Raw genomic sequence first — 27,169 nt, 5'->3', positions numbered from 1 at the left:
CATTATTTGAAAGTATTTAGTTTTAAAAGTAATTAATGAGAACAATGTTGTTACATAACCCTGTCTTAATGCTATAACCTAAATTACTTTGGTTAGCAGCACCCTGCTTCCTTTGAAGAAACAGCGTGCTTCCATTCTGTTTCTGGTGAGACTGCCAATTAAAATCCCACACTCCCATGTTTTCAAGGAAAATCTTTGAACACGGTCTCCTTTAAAGGAGAGAGTTAAGAGTGAAAAGGCAAAATCTCCCTTGTCACTTCCTCAAGAGGGTGAAGGTGTTGATCTCTGTGTTCTTGAGGGTAGCTATATAGTATTTACTAAAAAATACTAGATTTTTCCCTCTGTTCATACTGTAGTTTTAAAATAATGCAAGCCTTTTTCATATTTGGGTTTTACTGTTAGTCATATCACTTCTAGTCATCCAGGCTAAAAGACAAGTTATTAATTTTTATATTGATTTTTAAAAGGATCTATGTTTTTAGAGATAATGAAAATTTTATTGTTAAGTGATATAAAATGTGAAATTATTTAAGCCAAGAAGGGAAAGTGAACAGGGGTAGAATGGGTAGAACTGAGGATTGTGAGAGCTGGGTAATAAGATTATGGAGGGTTGTTATATTATTCTTTTATGAATGTTCAAAATTCTCCATATTAAAATAATTTTTAAAAAAGACCTTTGTTGACATACCACCTGCTTAAACTGGTAACTCTGAGGAATCTCAGTTTACCACTTCTTTTAGGAATCTTTCCATTCAAATAACCTCAAGGAATGAAACAACCTTTCCCTTCCCAAAGCTCAGAATTACCTCATAAACAGATCCAAAGAGTATTATGAAACAAGAACGTGGATGTCCCTAGGACGTTATACCATTAATCTTTAGGAAATAAATTTTCCTAATATTCTTTTCATTTGTTGTACTACCATTTTTTTCCCTTATGTGAACAACTCATTTATAACTCAATATTTACCTTATCAGAATTGTCTTTACACAAATGATTTCTAGAAAGCCTCTAAGATTATAACCTCCAAGTGGACAAGAATTTAACTTGCTTTGTGCAGTGTGTTGCTTAGCAGCACAGATGTTAAAGTGCCACAGAAAATATCTACTGGTTTTAAATGCCTAGAAGGGCAATACATTCCTCTATGTTACTGTGTTGATTTATGATTTTGGATATATTGTGTATTGTGAAATCATTTTAGGATTATGAATAACATCTACTACAATATAAATTCCACTAGATAGAAAAAATACAGAGGCAAATAAGCAGTCAACTGAGAGCCACTGTAATTTAACTTTTTTTTTTTCCAGATTCACCATTAGATCACAAAAGCACAGCATTTCAATTATTTGTGCTGGGCTGGGAACAATAGAAGTGTGTTTAAATTCACCTTAGTCTAACAGTGAGGATTAAATTAAACTCAAAGGAAAACTGAATTCCAATGGTAAATGTTCTTTCGCAACATATCATTTTTAAATCTGCTTAAATCCAGAGAGATTTTTATTACACAATTTGATTTTTACATCAATAAAATCTTAGATTTAACAATACAGATGAAGGAACAACAATTTAATTTGTATTGAAATAAATACTAGAATACAAAGCACATACAGTGAAAAAAGGTCACAATAAATTACAAGTGGAGACATTATTTTGCTCAGTCACCAAAGAAACCCTTGATACTTCCAATTTCACACCACCAGATTTATCATTCTTGCTGATTTAAGCAGAACACAAAACAAATATGGATCCCAGGGTTTACTTTCACAGGTAGCAGCATGGATAATTTACTACAGTGATCCAATTTGGAAATCAGTAGGGACCAGTAAATTGCTGCATAAAAGAAAAGAGCGAATGACGTCCTTTTTCCTTAGTGTCAGCAGCCTATGATTATTAGGTTTATTAAATTTTCTTGAAAGGGTTTCACATTTTCTCAAATATGCAGAACTATTATTTCCCCTCTGAGCCCTATATTAGCATTTATGTGCTTTGGTCTTTAATTCAAGGGAATGATGAATTTTTCAATTTATTTTTATAAATTTATATAGTCTGGATAATATTGGCCTGAAGAATTAAACTCCCCAACCTATTCAATATTAGATATTAAAAATGGATTCAAGAGAAGTTACTAAGAAATGCTGACACACTGTATATACAAATTTTTAGTTCAATATCCCATTATAGAGCACCCAAAGTAATGCATTTATAAAACTCAAGCAGCTTTTTATGACTCTGTTTCTAATCTTTGTGACCCTTTCACATTTGTTCCAATATATACACATCATAAATGTTAACTGCCCAAGACTTTGCTCATTTGGTCTCAACTTACAAATGTGTATGTAGGCAAAAATGTATGTCAAAAGGAAGTCTTCTATTTCAAAGTTACAAAAGAAAATAATTAAGTCTGAAATTAAACTGTCATGAAGCAAGAAAAAAAGGTTAATATCAAAATGCTGAGCACTAAAAAATAGCTCATAAGACTATGAAGGAAAAAGTGAAATGATTCTTGGGCCCTTTCCCTCCTGGAATACAGGCTAACTTTTAGATTCCAGCAAAGATATCTATGATTTTTCCTTATTCTTTTCTAGGAAAAAGAATCTGCTTTAGAATAAAAAAATACCACACTTTACTTCTTGTTAAATCAACTGAAACCCAGTTGTTAGTCTTCCTATATGCACTGCACAAGAAAATAAAGGCTACTCTAGAGCTAATTCCTCACAGTGGAATAATGTGTACCTTTCTAAAGAACTCTACCTAAATACTACCTTAAAAGGTAAATGTCTCCTAGAATAGCAACCACTAGGTAAAACCTCCCCAAACTTTCAGTAGTTCCTTTCTAACCCTTGAAAACAGACCCAATAACCTTCCACCCAGAATATTATAAGAGGAATGCTCATTAAAGCAACCCATGGAAATAACTCCTAGATTTATAAATGAATGACTTTAGTATACTATTTGTTGACTATACTATCACATACCCTCTGTGGAATTCTCTTAATCCTAGAGAAACGCCAAAAAGGTGTTAAGAAAAACTAGTCTCGTCAATCCAAATTGAATTTTCAAATCTATGCATCATTCCTTATACAATAGACAAAAAGTTCAATATGCTTGTTTATTACTGAGAATTATCTGAATTTTAAGAGGCTGAATTAGCTCTATCTTGTGTACTTACAAAATGACAATAAAAATATTCTAAGTAACAGTTTCCTACATCTGAAAATACAGAAGAGCTGCTTTACAACTGATCTGGTTAGATAATTTAGGCACTTAGAATGAAAAGACAAAAACCAGACCATCATCTGAATAATGCCAACCCAACCGTGGCCTATTTTACTGTTTTCCTAGAAAGCAGATATTGAGAAGGTATTTTTTCCAGCTTTTGAAATATACTCTCATTATTTTAAAAATGTACTCACAGTAAATGCTTGCTAAATATCTGCTGAATATTGAATGATTGCACATAAAAAGGGTCACGGAATTCAGAACCTTAGTTTTATGGCTAAGCACTTTCAGTGGCATTTAACCTTTCAACACTGCTTCTGTAACAAGGTGGGGGCAGGTGGGGGGAGAGTGCCACCTACTGATTATAAACATATTTTGTCCATGGCCACTTTCTCCAATGAGTTTTCAAAGTACCAAAATTAGTCTAATTTGTATGAAAGCTTTGAGGCTAGATATGAAGGGGACTGGCAGGCTTTCAAAATAACTATATTAGTCAAAATAAATTTCTCAGCATTAGTTAAGGGTCTTTACCACAATCCCTCAAAATTAATTTCATTCATTCTGATCTGAAACGTTAAAAACTAAATCTTTCAGTTCTGCTTGTCTTATTATATATACACATATTTTTCTTTCCAGGATGAACAACATTCATGTCTAAAACTTCCACATCTAATCTGAATTTCTGAGCCTTATTTTTAGGAAGAAAGGAAAGCATTCTAATACTTCTGTAAATCTTAGTAATATAACAGACTCCATTGATATTTCATAATTTTGATTTAATATTAGCATGTCTTGATTTTCTCTAGGAAGTTCCTAAATATCCAAATTTAAAAACAGTAATAATTAGGTTAGCTTCCTTCCAGGAGCATTTACTATAGTGAATTTTATTCCAAGAAAACTTAAATACAAATTGTATTTTAAGAAATTTCTCTTTTGGTGATTCTAAAAAGTTTCTATTCTTAAGGAATTAAGTATACAAAGAAAAATAGAATCCGTGCTATATTAAAATAATGGAGGTTTCGTGTATGACTTCCACCTGTCAGGAAGATTTAATATTTAAGTGCTAGAACAATGCACTATACCACTTCCTGAAGAATTAGATACTCAACATGTCACGTGAACTTCTTTTAAATCAGTACGTACAAATAAGTTCAACTATGCAGTAAGATTTAATTTTTCCTATAGTGTTCATTCAGTATACAATCATTGTATTTCCTTAATTTTAATTTGATAGTTGCATATGTTACCGTATTATTTCAGATGTCAAATTAGCTGGTTGTACATATTCAAACTGCATAACTTCTAAACTATGACTGTGTGCAAATTAAACATCTAGCAATGCTCAGATTGTAAAATGTATTTTTTTTTTTAGGAACCTAGGAGTATTTTATTTAATCAAGCCTTCCTTTAAGGAACAAATCTCTATTTCCATTCAGTCAAACATGCACAAATCAGAGATTACAATCCTGTTATGTGATAAAAGCCTCAATATAAAGCAAAAACTGTCTTCAAGTGTAGTGGTTTTAATATTAAAATTTTTTTTGTTAAAACCAACCTGAATTATTCGGAAAAATCTTTTTTGACCAACAATAATTTTTCAAAACAGAGAGGAAAAACTCAAAACATATGCTTATAGGTTATTAAAAATAAAAGATGATCATGGTAAAAACAGAGCACACAAAAAACGGAATTTAAAAATAAAAAAAATTTTAAAACTGGTGAAATCCAAATAAGTGTTATATTTTAGCTAAGAGTATTGTTCCAGGATAAATTTCTTAGTTTTTATACAAGTTCTTTGTTATGTATGTTAACATAAAGGAAAGCTGAGAAGAGTTCCTAGGAACTCTGAACTATTTTTGAAACTCTTCTATAAATTTAAAATTATCTCAGGATGAAAAATAATTATACAAAACAAATAAACCAAAACAATCTTATAACCTCATATTTATTAGAAAATAAATATGACTTCAGCTGCCAAAACTTCTTGATATATTCAAGACAATTTTTTATTCATCATTAGAAATTAATAATGTACTGTTTACTTAAATTTACAGTCGCTTTATTGCTCTAGAAATTTTAGTTTTTAAACCATCATATTACATAGTGATAATGAGGTTAGCCTCACACACACAGACGCATGTGTGTGAGCACAAAATCAACTATGTATTATGAGGCTATTTCTCCAACTTAGTGGATAATTACAAAAATGCAAAAATAGCTGGCTACAGTTGAGTTCAAGCAAGTAAGAGCTATCAAGTAGAATTTCCTGTCATTTTTTCCTAAGAACATCACATTTGTCTAGATCAGGAGGTTGAACAAAAAATTTTACTGACAAGGTACTAATGAATATATTTGATAAATTCAAATCACATGCAGAGAAGAAAACTGGTTACAAAAACCATTAGTAATTCTGTACTACAATTTTGTAATGTTTTTAGCATTTCCAATCATGTAACAGTAATGCAGACCAGAATGAATGTTATAGGAGTTCATGGAAGCCGAATAAACAGGATTTAACATTTTATACAACCCAAATCAGTTGTATAATACATCCTATTCCTCCAAATTTATTTGTGCATTACAAAACTAAAATGCACACTTATTCTTCCACAACTCCTCCCCAACCTGACTCCCAATCAGTAACTTCACCCATAAACCTTTCCATTTAACCTATTAAATCAGATTTGATGGGTAAATATGTAATCTACAGGTTAGTCCTCATTATTATTTCAGAATAGACACCAAGGATAGTCATGTGGACTTCTCAATCTTCAGTTACACTCCTTTCAAAAGGCATCTGAACTGCTGCATTTATCTATGAAAATTTAAGCCTAAGAAACCGAGAAAACTGGCAGTCAAAAATCCAAAAAGTAATTCTAATTACTTTTTTACATAATAATACTAATAACCTACGTGTCCACATTTGTAAAAGGACTTCCTATTGGATATTGTTACCCAAAGGATCTTTGAAAGGACAGCCTTGAAAGTACTGCTTTCTAATGTAAAATGGTCAGGTGACCCCATATATTTAACAGCTGGATAACAAGCTTTCAATTGGGCCTTTTTTTAATATATTAAAAACCAGAAGTATTTGTGTAAATAAAGTTTGGAAACTCACAGAATAACAAATATAAATGGTAAATCCAATTAAATCTGTCCAATTAAAGCAGCACAAAGTCAGTCTAATAACAATTTGAAATTAAATACAGTGGAAAGTTCTTCTGTCAAAATCACCAACCAAAATCACTGAATGGCAGAATACTGTCTCAAAAGATACTGAAGTCATGCATGTTAATATTACCACAATGAACCCATGCTAGATACAAACTGAGAGTACCAATCAGATTATGACAAATTTAAGAGCTATTTTTACAAGAAAAATAAATGTACTTCATGATAAAGGCATAACATCTAAAAGGAATTTGGTACATTTGTCACAAGATATAAACTTCCTTAACCATTAGCTACACGGCACAATAAAATTTTCTCGGAAACTTTTTAAAAGGCTTGATTTAACATGCCAGGAAGATGATTATTTTTCTACTGAGATGCATTTAGGTAAATATTTAAATTGGATTGAGGTCAGTGTAACACCTGGAATTTACAAATCCCTAGCAGAAGTACCAGCTGCTAAAAATAGATACTTGAATGCTAAACTACGCAACTGTTGGTGCCAGTCTGCTTATAAAGGCAATGCTCTGGAGACAAAGTCTTCTCACAAACGGTGGGCAGGCAGGCTTCATTATTATGTGTTCAACAACAATCCTCAGTTCATTGAACAGGGTCCTGCAAGATAAAATTATTTTCTTTCAGAAAGTAACATAATGCTGCAAGTATTTCCCATGTTCATTAAAAAAAAGTGAAGTAAAAGAAATAACTAGAAGGCATTGTATGAAAAGCAAAAATACACAAAAATTCTCAATAAATCAGAAATTCATTTGAAGAAAACAGTTTGATGGTTCCTCAAGAAGTTAACACAGAACTATCACGTGACCCAGAAATCCCATTTCTAAGTATATACCCAAAATATTGAAAGTAGGGACTTGAACAGATATTTGTACACTAATATTCATAGTAGCATTATTCATAATTGCCAAAAGGTGAAAGCAACCCAAATGTCCATGAACAGATGAATGGACACACAAAATGTGGTATAATCATACAAGGAAACATTACTCAGCCATAAAAAAGGACTAAAGTTCTGATATGTGCTACAACATGGATGAACCTGGAAAACATCATGTTGAATGAAATAAGCCAGCAATAGAAGGAGATATTTTATGACTTCACTTGTATGAAATACCTAAAATATGCAAATTCAGAGACAGAAAATAAATTACATGTTAATGGGGTGAGAGGAGAGAAGGAATGTGGGGGAGTTGATGTATAATGAGGGTAGGGTATCTGAGGTAAGGAGGAATTTCAGTAAGAGATGGTGGTGATGGTGGCACAGTGTAAATGTGACTGAAGCCACTGAATTGTATGCTTGGGAGTGGTTAATATGGGAAATCTTAGGCTGTATATATGTTACCATAATTAAATTAACAAAAGAGAGACTAAAGAGATGTGAGAGTTAAATGGAATACATGACACTGGATTGAATCCAGTAATAATGGAGGAGAAATGCCCCAAGAGAGATATTGGGACAATTCAAAAAATTAAAAAAACAGATTATAAGCTTTATAACAATGTTAAACTTCTTGAACCTGATAAGTGTACTTAATATGGCGACATTAAGTGAATATCTCTGTTCTTAGGAAATACACATGGAAATTTTAAGTGGTAAAGGAGCATGATGTATGCAAACTACTCTCAAATGCTTAGAAGATAGATAATAAACTGCTATCTCAAGGGCTGAGATTGGGGACAATTTATATTTTCTTCCTTAGTTGCATCACTCTCACATTTAACTAAGGCAAATTCAATTAGCTCTAAAAAAGAGCAAGAAAGAGAAAATTATATAGTATATGCAATTCCACCCATTATTTCCATAATATGTCTCTCAGAGCTTTCCTGATCCATAAAATAGATCCTATAAAATAGGAATATAAACATCACAAAGTTTAAATGAGACTACATAGTAAATGCTCAATAAATGTTACTTTCCAGTAGATCATTCAGCTGATCAAAATGGCTTTATTTACTTTAGAAAGCCCCACCCCTCATCATAACATCCAAGACTCTCCATAATATTCTACTTCATCTCCTGCCATTCTGCCATGACTCCTCAGTTCCAGCTCTGTCATGTCTGTGCCCAAAGTTGTAGACATGGTCTTCACTGTGCTCACTGCCTACAAAGTACTCTTTATTACATACTGTACATTACTGTGTACAGCACACTAAAATCATGTATTTTGTAATTTTATAAGTACATTTGAAGGATTATCAAGGGTGATATTGGCATTTCACAATTTTCACCTTATGTACTGACTCACAAACCTAACCCCTGCATAAGACGCAATGCCTGTTCTATTTTTCTGTATCCTATTTTTTTACAGTGAGAAAAAAGCAATAAATCTATTTTTTTAAGTATTTAATATGCTCTTATACAAAGACAAGAAATTTGGAAAGACGCACATTTATCCAAAAGCCTGCCCTTCTTGTATTGCCTATCTTGGTGACAGCACCATTACTCACAACTCGCTTAGGCTCCCAGGCCAGAAACCTGGAGGACTTCTTTACCTCATTCTTCTTCCACAAGTCCCAAGACCTACCTCCTAATATCTTTCAAATTTATCTCCTCTGTCCTTTACCACTAAATTAATTAATATTATCTGGACTGGACTCCAAATTAGTCTATCATTTTTTCCTCTTGACAAGCCTGCAATCCATTTTTGGAATGATATTTCTAAATCAGATTTTAGCATCTTTCCAAACCCTCCACATTAAACTCTTCCTACCTTGAAATAAAATCCAAACCCTTCTGTGATCTAGTCCCATCTTCCTTTCTGAGCAAAGATCATCATCATTTTCCTATACTTCCGTGGCTCCAGCAATATGTAACTACTGGTTTACAAGCATTTTCAGGCATTTATGTGCCTGAACTTAGACACAGAACTCAGGCTCAGTCTTCTAATGACTTGACTTAAAATAACCATCTCTGCAGTGAATTCTCATCTGTCTCCTTTATTTCTCTGTTATCACAGCACCTTGATCATTGCATTTACTACATAGCTGTCTAATTAACTCAGCTCTAAGTTTCCTGAAAGCAGATATTTTAATTCTACATTGTCTTATTACCAACACACAATCACTGTTTTCCGAAAGAATCAATCAAATGAATAAAGCGTCACCTTGAAACTACTCTAGTCAAATCCCATCAGGTTATAGATGAGGTCCAATGAGGTGAATAACTTGTCTCATGTCACATGGCTGTTTATTTTATTCCCCACTCTCATCTCTGGCATAATCCAGACCCAGTTACAGAGTTTCTCTAGAGCAATGCTAACAACAGAACTGAAGGTAATGACGGAAATGCTGTATATCTGTGCTGTCCAATAGAGTGCCCAATAGCCACATGTGGCTTCTGAACACCTGAAATGTTGTCAACATAACTTAGGAATTGAGTTTTAAATTTTCTAAATTTTAATTAATTGAAATTTAAATAGCCAAATGTGACTAGTGGCTACCAGAATGCACAGTTCTCAATACTCATCTACTAAGGACTGATACCACCAACTTGAAAATAAATAATACAACAGATAAAAAATGGTACAAACTACTGATGTTGAGCCTCAAAACTCTAACAAAAAAAAAACTGTAGGATAGGAAAAGTTATTTATCAACATTTATGAACCCAAATCTTTTCCATGACTTTCCACTGCTTTGATTAAGATGTATACTCATGGGAAATCTTTGAAGATGTTTAGCACATATTTGTGTTATCTTATCTACTGCTATCTTTTCTTTTACATTCCACTGAACATTTCTAAATTTCTAGAAGTGTTGATATAACTTCACAGCATGTAGAGAAAATGGGAGTTGAGAAGAAGGGAGTATAACAGAGCACAGAGAAGCAAATCTGCTGATGAAAAATTATTGTCAGGGCAGGGAACCAGAAAAATAATGTCTGAAATGAATGGACCAGAAAGAAAAGGCAAAATTCCATGGAATCCAGTACAGATGAAAGTTTATTTACCACTAGGGACTCATTAAGAATCCATGTCTAAAATAAGTAAGCTCTAATTCAGGAAGTGCTCCAAAAAAAGACATTGTCTTAAAAAGCACAAAAGATCTCAAAGGAAGAATCAGAATCACAGAAAACAGAAAATAAAACCATTTATGAAGAACTTAATAGATTTTAAGCACATTACTCTGTTTCACTCTCACTACATTTTCTGGTCTACCAAAGAAAAAATTCAAATTTAATTAACGTCTAAAGCCATACAACTAGTAAATAATGGAGCAGTATTCAAATTCAATTCTTTTCACTTTGCTTGTTACAATATAATAGAGATCATTCTAATACACTACTTGGATTTCTGACTGAATTCAACTACTACATGATGAATTTATTTTAAACTTGAAAACAAAAAGTATGTTAACATTAGTATCTAAGAAACATTTTAAAAATTAGTTTTTACCAAAACAGCTGTTCATTTTAGTTTTACTCCAATTTTTGAGATCAAAATTCATAGTTTTCTATCAACTTCTGTCTAAGACCAAAGGAAGAGATGTTTATTTGATGCAAAGTTTGTATTTGGGTGGCGCATTACATAACTAACTTGTATGGTCAGTTTAGCTGAATGCCATAAGTATATGGGATCTTGAATAGGACGTGAGATCTTGTTGGTTTGTATAGGTTAGTGTGATGCCTCAGTATATTCCAGAGTAATCTGGGCAGAGAATAAAAAAAGTATTTGCCAAGTCCCCTTGGGGGGCTGGGGAGAAAGGAGGAAATATTCAACCTCCCAGTTGGGGAATTCCTGATATTCTCGCAAGCAACAGGGACAACCAGTTCAACAGGCTCAGCCCTCCATCTTGGGGTTTGACCCTGTGCTGGTTTGAAAAGATGTATGCCCCCTAGAAAAGCCATGTTTTAATCAAAATCCCATTTCATAAAGGTAGAATAAGCCCTATTCAATACTGTACGTTTGAAACTGTGATCGGATCATCTCCCTGGATGATGTGATTTAGTCAAGAGTGGTTGTTAACTTGGATTAGGTGATGACATGTCTCCACTCATTTGGGTGGGTCTTGATTGGTTTAATGGAGTTCTTATAAAAGAAAAACATTTTGGAGAATGGAGATTCAGAGAGCAGTACCACAAAGCAGAGAGTCCACGAGCCGGCGACCTCTGGAGATGAAGAAGGAAAACGCCTCCCGGGGAGCTTCATGAAACCAGAAGCCAGGAGAGAAAGCTAGCAGATGATGCCATGTTCGCCATGTGCCTTTCCAGCTGAGAGAGAAACTCCGACTGTGTTTGCCATGTGCCCTTCCACTTGAGAAAGAAACCGTGAACTTCATTGGCCTTCTTGAACCAAGGTATCTTTCCCTGGATCCCTTTGATTGCACATTTCTATACACTTGTTTTCATTGGGACATTTTCTCAGCCTTAGAACTGTTAACTAGCAACTTATTAAATTCCCCTTTTTTAAAAGCCATCCTGTTTCTGGTATATTGCATTCAGGCAGCTAGCAAACTAGAACCGACCCTTTGACACTTATTCCTGCAAAGGAGAAGCTAAGCCTGCTTAAAATTATGCCTAAGAGTCACCCCCAGAAAACCTCTTTTGTTGCTCAGATGTGACCTCTCTCTCTAAGCCAACTCAGCAGGTGAAATCGTGGCCCTCCCCTGTACATGGGATATGATACCCAGGGGTGTAAATCTCCCTGGCAATGTGGGACTGAACTCCCGGGATGAGATGGGACCCAGAATCATGGGACTGAGAAAGACTTCTTGACCAAAAGGGGAAAGAGAGAAATGAGACAAAATAAAGTCTCAGTGGCTAAAGATTTCAAACAGAGTTAAGAGGTTATTCTGGAGGTTATTGTTATGCATTTTATGCATTATATAGTTTTTATAATTTTTAGTTTATGATGTATTGAAGACAACTGTATAATGACGTCTTTTACAATGTGATCATGTGATTGTGAAAGCCGTGTTTCCTTTTATTCAAGGTATGGACAGATGAGTAAAAAACTAAAGATTAAAAATAAGTAAATAATAAGGGGGTGTGCCAGTTTGAAAGGATTATGTGCCCTTGAAAATCCATGTTTTAATCCTGATCCATTTTGTAGAGGCAGCTGTTTCTTTTAATCCCTATTCAGCACTGCAGGTTGGGAACTTGATGAGATTATCTCCATGGAGATGTATCATGCCCAAATATGGTTATTAACCTTGATTAGAGGGAGATGTAACTCCACCCAGGTAGGTCTTGATTAGTTTACTGGAATCCTTTAAAAGGAAACATTTTGGAAAAAGTGAGAAAGCCATGAGAATTCATTTAGCTAAGAGACCTTTGGAGATGAAGAAGGAAAATGCCCCTGGGGAAGCTTCATGAAGCAAGAAGTCTAGAGAGAAAGCTAACAGACATTGCCATGTTTGTTACGTGCTTTCCAGTTGAAAGAGAAACCCTGAACGTTATCAGCCTTCTTGAACTGGTTTGGTATTCCCTGGCTGACTTAGATCGGACATTTCTATAGCCTTGCTTTAATTTGGACATTTTCACAGCTTTAGAACTGTAGACCTGCAACTTAATAATTCCCCTTTTAAAAGCCATTCTTTTTCAGGTATATCACATTCTAGCAGCTAGCAAATTAGAATGGGGGTATAAAGGGTAAAAATGGGGTAGACTGAAATACTAGTGGTCAATGAGGGGGATGAGAAAGGGATATGGGATGACTGAGTTTTTTCTTTTAATTTATTTTCTTGGAGTGATGCAAATGTTCTAAAAATGATCACAATGATAAATACACAACTGTGTGATGATACTGTGAGCCAATGACTGCATACCATGTATGGACTGTATGTGTATGCAGATTTCTCAATAAAAATACTAAAAAAGATTCATAGTTTTCTGCATAAGAATTTCTATGCCTTAATTCCTGGAACACTATAGTAAATTCCTAAAATATTTCATGCTTTCCTTTTTTTCTTCTTCAATCTATTTTGCACAAGGCTACCAGAAGAATACTTTGGTTGTGTAGGACATCACCATTATTGCCAAACATTTAAGATAAATTCCTGAAATTTAGAAAGTTTTATGATATGACTCCAGTGTACCCTTTCCACTCTTAGCTCCAGTAACCTGCCATACAGAATCTTCATTATAGTCAAACAGGTCTATTCAGTGTCCTCAAACATGACTCACACCACTTTGCCTCTTAACAAGTGCTCCTAATGGCTACCTAAAACATTCACCCTTATTCTCACTGTTTATTCAAAGGCTTTAATCCTTCCAGAACAAATAAAAAACTCTATATTGTAAAACCGTCCTAGGCTGTTTTATCTTCTGGCCCAATGATATTTCCCTCCTACAGACTACCATATAATACTGATATGATAAAGTAAACATGTGGCAGCCTATCATATACTGACTTGTGAATACTGTATTTTCAAGTATCATTTCTTTCTTTTATCTGATGTGTCTTCGTTTCTTCACTAGAAAAGTCCTGGAGAGTGGAGTTTATGTCTTAACACAACTTGAACTACCCTAAGGCTATAGTAGTGTTTAAGAGGTAGTCAAGATAACTCCAGTCTGCTTCTGAAAAGAAATACAAAATCTTCCTCACCAAGCCGTTAGTACTAGGCCCTAGAACTCTAATGTCCAAAAACACGGCTTGCTTCTAAATTTTAACATATCAACTAAATAACTCTTGTGGATTACTACTACTATTATTTTCACATTACACTTAAAATAAACAGATTTAAACTAATCAGTAGCTTACCGGCAATATGGATTTCTTCGAGAGGAATATCGAAGAGTAAGAAATCTATAGTATATGAAAGGCTGGAGTAAACTTCCTTGACCACTGAAATAAACGAATACAAAATTCTTAAATTTACATTGTCACAACCTCAAAACTTAAAAGCAATTCAGCTAGAGAATAATTATGTCTTCACTCATCAAATGGTCACTGTAAAATCTATCACATCTAAGTCTATTACTCTAAAAAGGAAATACAAGAATGTATGATGGTATAGAGTAAAGCGTTATTGTTTATATTTTTATAAGCATGTATTCACATATGCATTACTTTTGAAGGTTTAAAAAACTATTTAAAAATTACAAAATGTTACATAAATGCTCCCATAATTACTACTGATACATCTGAAAACTTTATAAAACACTAAAATGAAGTGGATCATTGTAAATAAATGAAAAAACTAATAAAGTTACACAGACTTACTAGAAAATTTACATAGGCTATGTTAATTATTGTTCTTGGTTAATAAGCACAATTATAGTACCCCAAGAATTTTTTATATTTTAATGAAATTCCAAGTCTGAAATTCCTCCCTAGGAAAAGCTTACTGGATGAACACATGCAATGAAATAACTACAAACAAAATGCAGCAACAACCTAATGTAGACAGAAAGGGCTTGGTCAAGTAAAGTAGGTTTATTTGATATACCCAGTATACAGTTATTTAAAATCTTGATTATGAAAACCATATAGCAACTTCCAAAATGGAAGAATACAAACTATACTGATTATTACAGCTATTTTAAAAATAATTTTTGGAGAAAATACATTAAAATGCTAAAATCTGGGTTTTAGGGTTTTTTTTAGCTTTCTTAAATTGTGTGATATTATTTTCATGGTAAAGACAGATTACACAGTATTTCAGTGGTAGAATGCACACCTTTCATGCGGGAGACCCAGGTTCAATTCCTGAGCCATGCACCCCTACCAAAAAAAAAAAAAAAAAAAACAGATTACAAACTTATCACTAAACTGAACGCTACATCCATCTTCCCAAATAAATATCTGACAAATTTTTAACTTTTTTAATTGAAAAAGTAATACTCTAGAAAATAGAAGTAGAAAAGAATATTCACTAAAAACAAGTCTTCCATTATCTGATTTATCCCCTTCCTATAATTTCCAAAGCTATAATAATTTCTAATATAGCCTACCAGATATTTATGTAAAGTATATATGACTGCCACTAATACAGTGCTCACTTTATATAATTCACTGTATCCATATAATAATTCTTAAGAGGGAGGTGATATTATCATCATCTACACCCTAAAGATTTTGAAACTGTGGCAGAAATAAATAAATAAATATATACCCTTACACACAGATACAACAAAACATAAATGGAAATGTACTGGGCGGGCCATGGTGGCTCAGTGGCAGAGCTCATACCTGCCATGTCAGAGACCCAGGTTCAATTCCTGGTGCCTACCCATGTAAAAAAAAGACAAGAAATGTACTACACTGTTCTAACATTTTCACTTACTTTGTTTTGGAGATCAGTCCATATTATAACATATAAATTACCTCACTGTTTTACAGCTTCAAATTTTCCATTTTATGCATGTACCATTATTTTTAAAACTCCCTACTAAAAAATACTTTGGATGATTCCAGTCTATAAAGCCATAATTATCATCCTTTTGTCTGCACACATGTGCATGTATATATAGGATAAATTCAGACTATACATTCATTTTTAAATACAGTACTTTGAACATTATTACTACAGGTATAACCTGTAAAGTATTCTTAGACTGTGTTTTTCACATAAGGGGAGTATATAAGGAATACCAATGATTTTATATGTTTGCATTACATTCAAGTGGCATAACAGCTTTTCCTGTTAGGGACTGAATAAAACCTTATAACCTTATTTTAATTTTTTAGAACAACAAATCGATTTATTTATTTAAATATTTCTGGTGAATTCTCTTTTCCTTTACAATAATCTTGAAAACTAAAGTGATAAATTTTTACCCAAGTGTTTAAGTAAAATATTAAGTAGCACAGTGAGTTAATGTACCAGTGCAATCAAAACATAGTGCTCCAACAAAAAATTCACTGCAGTGCCGAGAAGAGGCTTTTTGTGTAAGTGTGCATGGCATGGCAGCATTTTATTGTAATGATCTAAAGCTGATTTAAAAAAAGCATAATAAATTTTTCTTATTACACAGAATCTGGAGGTTTCAGATGTGGACATCAATTATATTCTTATAATGAACTAGTTTCAATATCTACCATTTTGATCTTCATCCAGTTATATGAAATAAATCACAGGACCTGGTATGACCCAAGATCATAATTAGGTGATCCCAAAAACAGAAAAATGAATAAAAATATTAGAGGGCAAAAAGTCCTTTTCCTAATTAAAGTGCAAACTAGGTTTTAAGTGTCAGATCAGGATCACAAAAGAGAAAGATGAAAAGTAAGACCTATAAATCACGGGGAAAATACTGGGGGGAGTTTTGATCTTGTCCCTTTTTTCTTTTACCCAAGGTTATACTACACTTTCCTTTCAGGTGCCTTCAGCTTCCAGGATAAGAGAAGACTTTATTAACCTTTACAATGAAAGTTTAAGAGTTGAATAATTGATAAATACAGCTCCATCAAATCCTGTATTAAGCATTCATGGAAGAATATAGCTGGAAGGATGTTAAATCACCTATGTCAACTACTATTGGCCTTTTAAATGAGAAAATCAAGGCTCAGAAGGCCAAGTTAATGGTCACATCACCTAGAACCAGGTTCCTAACATCCACTAGGAAGCCTTTCCATTGTACCATTCTAGAACTTTACCTAGATGATATTAGTTCAAAACCCCAGACCTTAAGTACCATGTGTCAATCCTGTAGTTCTGAAGAAAACGTTATTTAAAAGAATGGAAAAGAAACATTTATAAGGAAATTCTAAAAAATTCTGTTATTCATTTAAAAAGAAACTGCTAAAGAAAGGAGTAACTGTCAGGTATATAAAAACCTCACTAATTAATCAAGATAATGCATATTAAAATGAAATATAATTACATAACCCACAAACATAAAAGTTCATTACATATTCATGAAATTATGGAAAGGTGATTCAGACCTTTTAGAGCACAATGTGGCATGGTTTATTAAATACAATGGATCTAGCTTATATTCAGCAAAATAGAGGCAGAAAGTAGATTACGTATCCCAGAAAAGTATGTTCTTAAATTTAATCCACTATTATGTGTGTAGAGCTGTTGTAGCTGGGACCTTAAGATTAGGCTATTTCAATTGAGATGTGACCCACCTCATTCAAGGAGTCCTATGTAAGAGGATAAAGGATACACAGTAAACAGACCGAAGCTCACAGAAAAAAGCCCCAGACAAGCTGAGAGATGAGGACATACTTCACAGAAGCTGAGAGAGGAAGCCACTAAAGCCCGAAGATGGAAGCAATGGAAGCTAGGAGAGAAGGATGAGCAAATGCTGGCTTGTGCCTTGCTATGTAACAGAAAAGCCCAAGCTTGCCAGTAACCAGTCTTCAGAAGTTTCATCCTACTGATGACTTAATTTGGACATTTTCACAGCCTTAGACATGTAAATTCGTAAACTAATAAATCCCCATTGTTAAAAATCAGTCTATTTCTGGCATATTGCATTTCATCAGCTTTAGTAAACCAAAGCATAGGTTACCTGGAATGAAATGGGAGAACAAGGGAAGAGGGAGCAGATGGGGAGTTACTGCAAATGGGGGTAAGGTCTTAGAAGTGATGAAAAAACTTGGGTAATGGATGGTGGGGATGGTAGCACAACACTGTGAAGGTAAATGAATACTACTGAATTGTATATTGAAAATGGTTAAAATGGGAAATTTTGTGTTGTATATAGGTAACCACAATAAAAAGTTAAAAAAATTTAATACTACAACATAATTTAAGATTTTTTCCTACTATAAGAAAAATCATCTCAATTTGGAATAAATAATTTCTCAAGATTTTTTCAAAAGCAGTGATTTTTTTTTTTGGTATACAGAAATCATTTTATTTTCTTTAAGAAACACACTAAACATATAATCAATATTATTTCCTACAGTGTGCAATATATAAATTATTCACATTAAAAAAATAAAAATGGAAAGCCTCATATGTGAGAAATTTTTTAAATGTATAACTAATTTTGGACCTAGGTCTTTGACAATATACACTAGTAGCTTTATCAATCTGAATGAATATGACATGATATAATTTGAACAAAGTACACGTAAGCATAAATTCCAGATGCTTAATACACTATATGAATAATTTGCTTTTCACTTTGTTGGTTGAAATTCCATATGCTGAGGCATACAGTGCATCTAAAGATACTGTCAGAGGTACATCTTTATATGTTTTTCTCTTACTCTCCTTTATAGTGAGAGGGGCCTTTTCTCTTTAAAAGTAAGAAGATCTTCAAGCCTATCTTCTTGGAATGGTCTGAACATAACGAGCTTTTATAGCTAACCCTGTTACTAAATCAACCTTCACTCTTTGATTAATTGCTAATTTTCCACTTTCATTGCCACAGGTCCCTGAGGTACAAACTCTTGCTAGGTCCAAGGCCTTCTTGTATGCAGCATTCCCCTACTTGATTCTGTTCTAGAACATGGCTGATAAGTCTACTGCTTAAGCTTCATGGTCATCTAGCACATATGCAGATAAGCTCCTTTTGCCACATTCCAATGGTGCGTGGCAATCTCTGTGTTCCCCCCACACCAAGAATAATTGTCAGCTTTGTTTCAACCAGGCCCAGTTTTGCAGAGGAAGGTGCCACTCTTACATCACAAGCTAAAGCCAGTTCAAGGCTACCACCTAATGTAAGTCCATTTATTGCTGCAATAGTTGGCACTGGAAGACTAGCTATTTCAACAATCACTGCTCTTGCTTTGGAGACAAAAGGACCAACTCCGTGGAGTGCACTCTGACTTGTTCCTTAACATCAGCACCTCAATTTTCCTCCTCAGGTACTGTATACACAGCTTTTCCTCTACCTTAACCTCAGAGCTGCAGCCTCTCCTGGGTGCACCCACCCCAGCTGTGCAAGGCCTGGTCCAACCCTCAACGCAGATCCGGGAAGCCCCAACCCCAGCCCAAGTTACACACAGCAAGTGGTGACCAAATGGGCACAGCCAGCCTGCAAGGCCATCAATGGCATAGCTGCCATCATTATCACTGGTTTCTGTTTATGGCATGGGCCTTTGAATGCCAAAAGCAGTGATTCTGAAATTAATTTTCAAAATAGTAAACAATAAATCACAAGGTGTGATACATAAGACAAATTCCTAGGTTTGCTGTAATGTCCCAGTTTCTCTACCTATACAAAGTGAAAAGGGTTGGATTAGGTGATTACAAAGATCCACATGGCTCTATATGTCAATATCTACTTCAACCAACTTAAACAGGATAAAAAATTTGAGTTGTTATCTTTATTATCTTCACTTCGTCATAAGCCTCCCAAACAAATGTTACTTTTATTCTTACCTAAAAAGCATAAAAACTGTAGCAGGCATCAAGAATATTTCATTACAAGCAATGAATTTCAGAATATTCTGTTGATTAGCACTTAATTTATCCAAGACAGATCTCAGCAGAGGAAAACTATTTGAACCCTTTGCCTAAAACAAAAGAAATCAAACATTAGAAACAATGAAGCATTTTTATCTCTCAACTATTTCCTTTCTTCAGATAAAGAGCATATCCAGGAAGAAATAGAACCAAAAGCAAATTATTTGGAAATGATGGTATAGAAGTTTACAAACTACTAAAGGACAAAAGTTACTATATTTTCCTGCTTTATTGTACTCTGTGTATTTTAAGAGTATAAAAAAAAAAGAACTTTAAGAATCCTCTTCATATTCTGATGTTTTACTTTAAAAATGATTAAAATTTGAATAGGAAGTGAGACCTTGCTAGTTTGTACAGGTTAGTGTGATGCCTTGATACATCCCAGAGTATTCTGGGCAGAGAATAAAAAAGTATTTGTAAAACCCTTTGAGGAACTGGGAAAAAAACGTGGGAATATTAAACTTCCCCACCTGCAGAATTTCTAATATTCTCACAAGCATTGGAAACTACCAATGTAATAGGCCAAGCCCTCAATCTTGAGACTTGCTCTTATGCAACTTATTCCTGCAAAGGAGAAGCTAAGCCTACTTATAATTATGCCTAAGAGTCAACCCCAGAGAACCACTTTTGATGCTCAGATGTGGCCTTTCTTTCTAAGTCAACTCAGCAGGTAAACTCACTGTCCTCCCCAGTGGGATATGAGTCCCAAGGATGAGCCGGGACCCAGCATTACAGGACCAAGAAAGCCTTCTTGACTAAAAGGGGGAAAAGACATGAAATAAAATAAAACTTCAGTAGCTGAAAGTTTTCAAATAGAGTTGAGAGGTCATTCTAGAGGTTATTCTTATGCATTATACAGATGTTCCTTTTTTGTTTTTAGTGTATTAGAATAGCTAGAAGGAAATATCTAAAACAGTTACACTGTATTCCAATAACCTTGATTTTTGAAGACTATAACTATATAGCTTTTACAGTATGACCGTGTGATTGTGAAAACTTTGTGGCTGACACTTTATCTAATGTATGGACACATAAGTAAAAGAATGAGAACAAAAATAAATAAATAATGGGGTGTGGGATAAGGGGTATGGGATGTTTGTAATTTTATTTTTATTTTAATTTTTATTCTAATATATGGTTTTTTTGGACAATGAAATGTTCAAAAATTGATTGTGGTGATGAATGCAAAACTATATGATACCATGAACCACACTGACTGTACACTTTGGATGATTATATGGTATGTGAAAATATCTCAATAAAATTGTATTAAAAAGAGAATTAAAAAAAACAAATTATTTTACAAAAAATGATGCCGATCTCTCTCAAACCGTAACAAAACAGGATTACCAAGTAATATAATTAAAATATCTGGGACTCTTAAGGGTAAAAATTGAGTAGTCCCTAAAGTACTAATCACTGCTGAGACCAAAGAATTACAGGGATAAAGAAAATGGCCAACATGAAACAGAGAGTTGGATATTTTAATTACATTTTCAGTATATATGAAGTAAATCTATCTGGGACACTGAAGCTAGGCTTTGTGTTCCAACAAAGCAATAAGAAAACTCTTAAGAAAGCAGAGTTCTGAACATTAGTGTAAAAAAGAGATACAGTCTAATTTTACTTAGCTAATATGCACTGACAGAACAAGAGATCTCTGACAGTATAACTTATCAAACTTACAAGGTATGACTTTTTAAAATATGTATTTATTTCAAATTTCAAAAATTTTAAAAATATATCTCATACTTAGAAAATTCGTCTAGAGACTGGAAGTCATTTTAAGAAAAATCCTTTATCTACAAAATCTTCAACAATTAAAAAACTTAAAACTTTCAAATAACTAAATAATTCAGAATAAAGTTTTAAAGAATAAAGAAACTTGTGATAAAAGCCAAAATGTCTTGAAACTTTCAAGTCCATGTCAACTATTACTAATCCAGGAGTCAAAAAAACAAACGTTGTTCTACTTACATCAAGGATCTTTTTAGTATACGTGGCAGCATGAAGCAAAGAAAACAACAGGACTGGAAAAATACTCACTGAAGAAAACAATTAAGGAAAACATTTAAAATTCACCAAGTATGTTGCAAAACAAGCTATGTATTATGTCCAAGTGTACAGATGCGAGACAATCTCTACTGAAACAGTTTAGTATAATGGCTTTTGATTTACATAACCAAATGAAGCTTTATCTGTAAGGAAGAACATAGACTATTTTACTTTCTAAAGTTCACAGTACTTTTTATGAGGAAAGTTAATAGTGAAAAAAACTTTCCCCATTTATTATTTATTGTAAATATTTGCTAAATTCAATTGGAATTTGGGCCATCTCAGAGGATGAAATAATACCGCCTCGAACACTGAGAGTGACCCATCTTGGCTATTTCAAACTTAGCCTTCAAATAAAGAGGCAGACTTTTGTGATGCTTTTGCCAATCTTAACTGCCAAGAATAAGTCAGAAGTAATGTCTTACAGAGAAGCTCTCAAATTTTTCCTCAACTAATGATCTATTATTCCTTTCCTAGAAACAGACCCTATTATTTTAAGATACTGAACCTGTCAAGCTATTACAATTAATGTGTGCAAATAAAAAAAGACAGTATATATTTGTATATGGTCAATTGAGAATCTCATCAGTTTAATCCCAAACATAAGCAAAGAACTGTTATATCTGAGTTTAATTTTCAGATTTATGTCATAGATAAAAATATAGTTTCCATTCATCTTTTTGAAAAATAGAAATTGTTCAAAAGACCCCATTTTTCACCATAATTTCTGCCAGGGTGAAGTTATGTCCATGAAATGATATAAACCATTAGTGAATCATAAATGGCAAAATACTTATCCTAAAAATATTAGAGGTTCCTAGAAAATGAGCAATTATATTTTTCTACGCTAATTGAAGATTTGTCATGACAAGAAATGGTGACTGCTATAGTACAATTTTGAGTATCAAATTCATTATAACCATAAGTCAATAGGCTCCAAACCTTCCTAATTTCCAATTGGCAAGAAATATACTGAACTATACCCAAGTACAGAAAAACCCTAACTTTCCAGTAATAGAGTTCTTCAAATTAATATCCTGATCAATTATTTTCTGCACTCACAACTATGTAATAAAATGCCAATGTCCTGAGTAAAGACCACATATATATAAGCAGTTTGAAGCTTTTTAAAGAATCATAGACCCCTTTGAAATTGATAAATGATACCATACTCTCCTCAAAAAAATGCTCAAGCACCCAAACATTTATATATAATTTCTAGGTATCCATTGACATTCCCCAACGAAGTTCATTTATGGACTCTCACAGGGTGTATAGAAACCTGGGGACTGACTAGTTCCCAGGTGTTTTTACATGAACTATAAAACTCTGTTGCTTCTTAAACAAAACCCTGAATTGGGAGTCAAGACACTTGGGTTCTGGTTCTGGCTCTGTCCCTAACTGACCTCATTTAGGCCAAGTTTCACACTATGTCAGATGAATACTGTAGAGATCAAAGCTAGAGATTTCTAATGAGTCTGTCACTTCTGCAGTTCTCAAATCCTTAATCAGAGACTCATAGCCTCAGCTTTCAAAGCCACTCGAACTATTTAGAAGGGGATGAAAGTCTACAATTTAAACCTTAAGTACCTGTCACTGTTAGAGCAAGGACAATATATGATCTTTTTAAAAGCAAAGATCAGAATACAACTTTGTAATTTTATTTTGGGCCCCCTTTTATTTACTAATATAAAACCCAAGCTACTTTAGGCATTGGATTAGTACTTCTTGCCAATTACTAGCTTACGTTTTCCCACTGCTCAGTATTTTCCTCTCTGTAAGAATTTCAGGAATACCTAATTCTTGATTGTCAACATTTCCATGAGAAAGGGGCTCGCAAACCAACTGCATAGAAAACACAGAGAGGCTGTCTTCACTGGACAGCTCTCTTATGGTGTCACCTCAGGACTCACTCAACGAAACCGTGCACCTGCTCTGTGCCAGTCACTGCTCAGAGATCATTATTGATGTATTCAATTTGTTCTATATTATCAATTATCTTCAAAGAAAGTCTCTGTTATTTCTATTTCTCTCTACAGAGAAATTTTAAGCTACTACATAGAATAGGTTGAAGAACCTCTATATAACTTCCACTTTAACTTAAAGGGCCAAGAATTTTAGTACTGGTGATTCCAAAGAACCTCAAAGCTGCCAAAAGTAGGTCAATCCAATGATATACCAAACAAATGTGATCATTGTTAAGTATTGTACAACAATCATCTAGTGAGTTTTACCTAAAAACTAACAATGCAAATTAGGATGGGATATTATACACCTAGGAACTGAAACATGAAAAACTTTATATTAGCCTTCCAAACAATTTACATTTTCTTGGTAAACCAAGGAATTTAAACAGAATATACATATACACATATATGTAGCTTTGCTCAAGTTTGAACAGAAATATTTAAAACTACACTTAGGTGTTATTCATCTATTAACTGTAGATTAGGCAGGCCTTTTAATCAAACAGACCTTTTCAGCATTATAATTATTAGCTAGAATAATGTGAGGGAAGTTATTTTAAACTGTTTAAGCCTCAGTAATATGCAGCTCAATGATTTTTTCAGTGTGTTGCAAAGATTAAATTAAGTTCCTACATATTAGCAAAACAGGAGCCAAAGAAATTTTTTTTCTCCTAGTCTCTTGTCCTTACCCAAGACTTATAAACAATCTATTTAAAATTGGTACTTCACAAACACATATATGTGTAATGTTTAGTCTTTATGACATATTTTATCATACACAGTTGTATCAAAATATTAAAGAACTCTTAAAGGAGCACTTCTCAAAGTGTGTTTCACAGAAAAAAATGGTTAAGTTTAAGAAACACAGATAACTGTTTCAGTCTCACAATACACATTATCAAATCATAGGTCCTACAGTAAAGAAACCTTTAACAATGTTTAACCCAGTGCCTCACAAATTTACTTAACTGCAAGAAATGCTCCCTTGCCTCCCCGTCCTTTTGTGGAATAACACCCCCTATCACGCCACTTGTGAAATATGTAAACATACAAATTCCAATTGAGTTATTTCAATCTCATTATCTGTCAGGGACTATCTATATATGTTATTTTCTACTCTAACCATAGCACATACCAATTCCTTATTTTGTTTTTTGATTTAATGATTGATTATCCAATTATCTACTTAAACAATTTCTTGATTAATTTCCATTTATTTCCAGATCACTGGGGATTAAGAAAGGAGAGCTGAGGATCTTTCTATTTTAAAACAAGATACTTGAACACGTTCCTAAAGATGTGAATTAAATGAAAGAAAACTTAATGTTAAAATAAGTCCTGCCTTGACTTGTACTTTGAATCTAAAAATTTTAAATATCCATTGCTAACAGAGAAGCATTATGAGGTGAGAACAAAGATAAATAAAGTCCCAGCTCAGCTCATCAAAATCAAGAGTTCACATTTTAAAGTCAGAAATGCTTATACTAACTGCATCTTCATTCAAATAAAGTTTCAGTAAACAAATCAGGCTTCATGGAACATCCTTGCTGAATAGCTCATATAGCAAAAAATAATCAGTAGAGATCTCCTATATGCCTACGCAGCATTTTCATTAAAGCATTTTCATTGTAAAAAAAGGTAGAAAAGGATACTTGTGACTGGATAGGAGTTGACAAAGATGAGAGAATACAACAGGTAGTGGCAGCTGTCCTCTAACAATGCCTGGGCCAGAAACGCTCTGCTTAACTGGAAGTGTGGTAATCTTTGGTGGAGCCTCAAAGCACTGGTAAGAGCATTTGCCAGCAAAGCACGTTGGTAAAAGCTTGCTGCTTCATGCAACCTGCAAATTACCAGAAGAGATGTTACCCTGAGATGTAAACAACTACCATGTGTCTTCCTCCTTTGTGAATTGCATCAGAATTGCACAACACCTAAATCTATTATTTAACAGTCAATAGAAAAAAAATTACTTGAACCTATTCTACCTTCTTAGTTAGAATCACTTATATGACCAATTAAATTTTATTAAGCATTCATTCTTTCTGTCAAGTTAAATGCAAAAAAAATGAACTCATCTCATCCCCACCCATTAATTTTTTTCTAAGATTTTCAATTTGATGGTAGTATTCACAAAGCACAAGATAAAAATATTTCTGCAATACATATTACTAGATTATTAGTGCCTTAAGGATAGGACTTGTGTTTTTAGCCCTAATCCCCTTACAGTTTAACAAGTTTTACACCTAAAAGGCATCCCATAAAAGCTGACTGAGTCACTGAATATCAAAGGCAGAAATAAGTATAATACATACCCAAGAAGAGGCAGAATAAACAAAGCAGAGCAGTAAACTGTGAACAAGCGAGAAAGCCACATTGCCGTATCCAGTTTATTGGTCATCATAAATTGCTAGATTTAAAAAGAAAAATATTGTAGTAAACTAAGTCTTCAAGTTACGTTTTTAAGGATGAAGATTATATATTTTTATTCCTATTCAAAATGTTTCAACAATGCTATAACATTTGATTTTAGAACATTAAGTGAAAACTCTAAAGCAATTAACTGCTTCACCTATTAACAAGTCTAAACACATTATTTTGATGTGCAGGCACAGGATGTATTTAAATAGAAAAATATCAGATGACATCTAAAAAAACTAAAAGACTAATAAGGAAAGAAAAATCTGATCAGAAATTTTAACTAATTGTCTGTATTCTTCCAACATTTGTAATACTGGCTTCACCTATTTTAAAGAGAGTTAAATAAGAACCACTTGCTCTCAAGAGAACCATAATGCCTATTCTTGGAAAAAATCTCAAAGTTGCGTAGATCTGAATAAGTCTCAAATTTGCGTAGGAAGATATCACATTAAATCAGTCTGGATTAAATACAGTTTACAACGAAGAAATATAAAACCAAGGTAACAGTTGCTCAGTATTAAACTCATGAGTCTTTGGACCTTTTGCCGAGGTTCACAAGGGCCTGGCATTAGGAATGTGCTCTAAATAAATAAGGTTGCCAGTGCATCTCTGATTACATGATTCTCTCCATACCCTCCAAGCTCCCCCATAATTCTTAACCTAATTTCAGTGGTCCTAGATAAAACATACAAATAGTACATTCTTCTCCAACTTTTCTCATTCTATCTATTAAAAAAATATTTTCCTTTGCTGCTTTTTTCCAATTTATGTGTCCATTACCAATAAAGTAATAACCTAAAATCTGTTTCCTCATTCAAGATGTGGCTGATAGGAAATTCTAAAGTGGTTTTTAAACTTTTTTGACAAGGCATAAATATTTTTTTACATCTAGACCCAATATATGTATGTTTTTAAAGTGGGTAGAATGCAATACTAGGGGTCAATAAGGGGAGGGGGAGTGGCAGAGATAAGGGGTGTGGGATTTTTGTAGTTTTTTTTTTTTTTATTTC

At 33.5% G+C, this 27,169-nt stretch overlaps 1 protein-coding gene and 1 pseudogene across 2 annotated transcripts in view; both read right to left on the bottom strand.

The window, feature by feature from the left end:
- Positions 1–1,247: 1,247 nt before the first annotated feature.
- TMEM33 (transmembrane protein 33) overlaps positions 1,248–27,169 on the bottom strand; it is a 28,458-nt gene continuing 2,536 nt past the window's right edge. The window contains exons 3-8 of one of the 2 annotated variants that reach the window (XM_077136757.1): positions 26,054–26,148; positions 25,394–25,581; positions 21,697–21,764; positions 19,636–19,769; positions 14,112–14,195; positions 1,248–7,008 (exon numbers count right to left, since the gene is read on the bottom strand). In XM_077136757.1, coding sequence (XP_076992872.1) covers positions 6,879–7,008; positions 14,112–14,195; positions 19,636–19,769; positions 21,697–21,764; positions 25,394–25,581; positions 26,054–26,148 — 699 coding nt within the window. In that variant the 3' untranslated portion in view covers positions 1,248–6,878. The remainder of the gene's footprint in view (positions 7,009–14,111; positions 14,196–19,635; positions 19,770–21,696; positions 21,765–25,393; positions 25,582–26,053; positions 26,149–27,169) is intronic. The other variant, XM_077136756.1, reaches the window with a different exon arrangement.
- LOC143663726 (methylglutaconyl-CoA hydratase, mitochondrial pseudogene) lies at positions 18,266–19,337 on the bottom strand (annotated as a pseudogene).

Source organism: Tamandua tetradactyla, chromosome 19, assembly GCF_023851605.1.
Source record: "Tamandua tetradactyla isolate mTamTet1 chromosome 19, mTamTet1.pri, whole genome shotgun sequence".
Taxonomy (NCBI): Eukaryota; Metazoa; Chordata; class Mammalia; order Pilosa; family Myrmecophagidae; genus Tamandua; species Tamandua tetradactyla.
The sequence above is the reverse complement of the archived record's forward strand: the minus strand, read 5'-3'. Positions and strand labels throughout refer to the sequence as shown.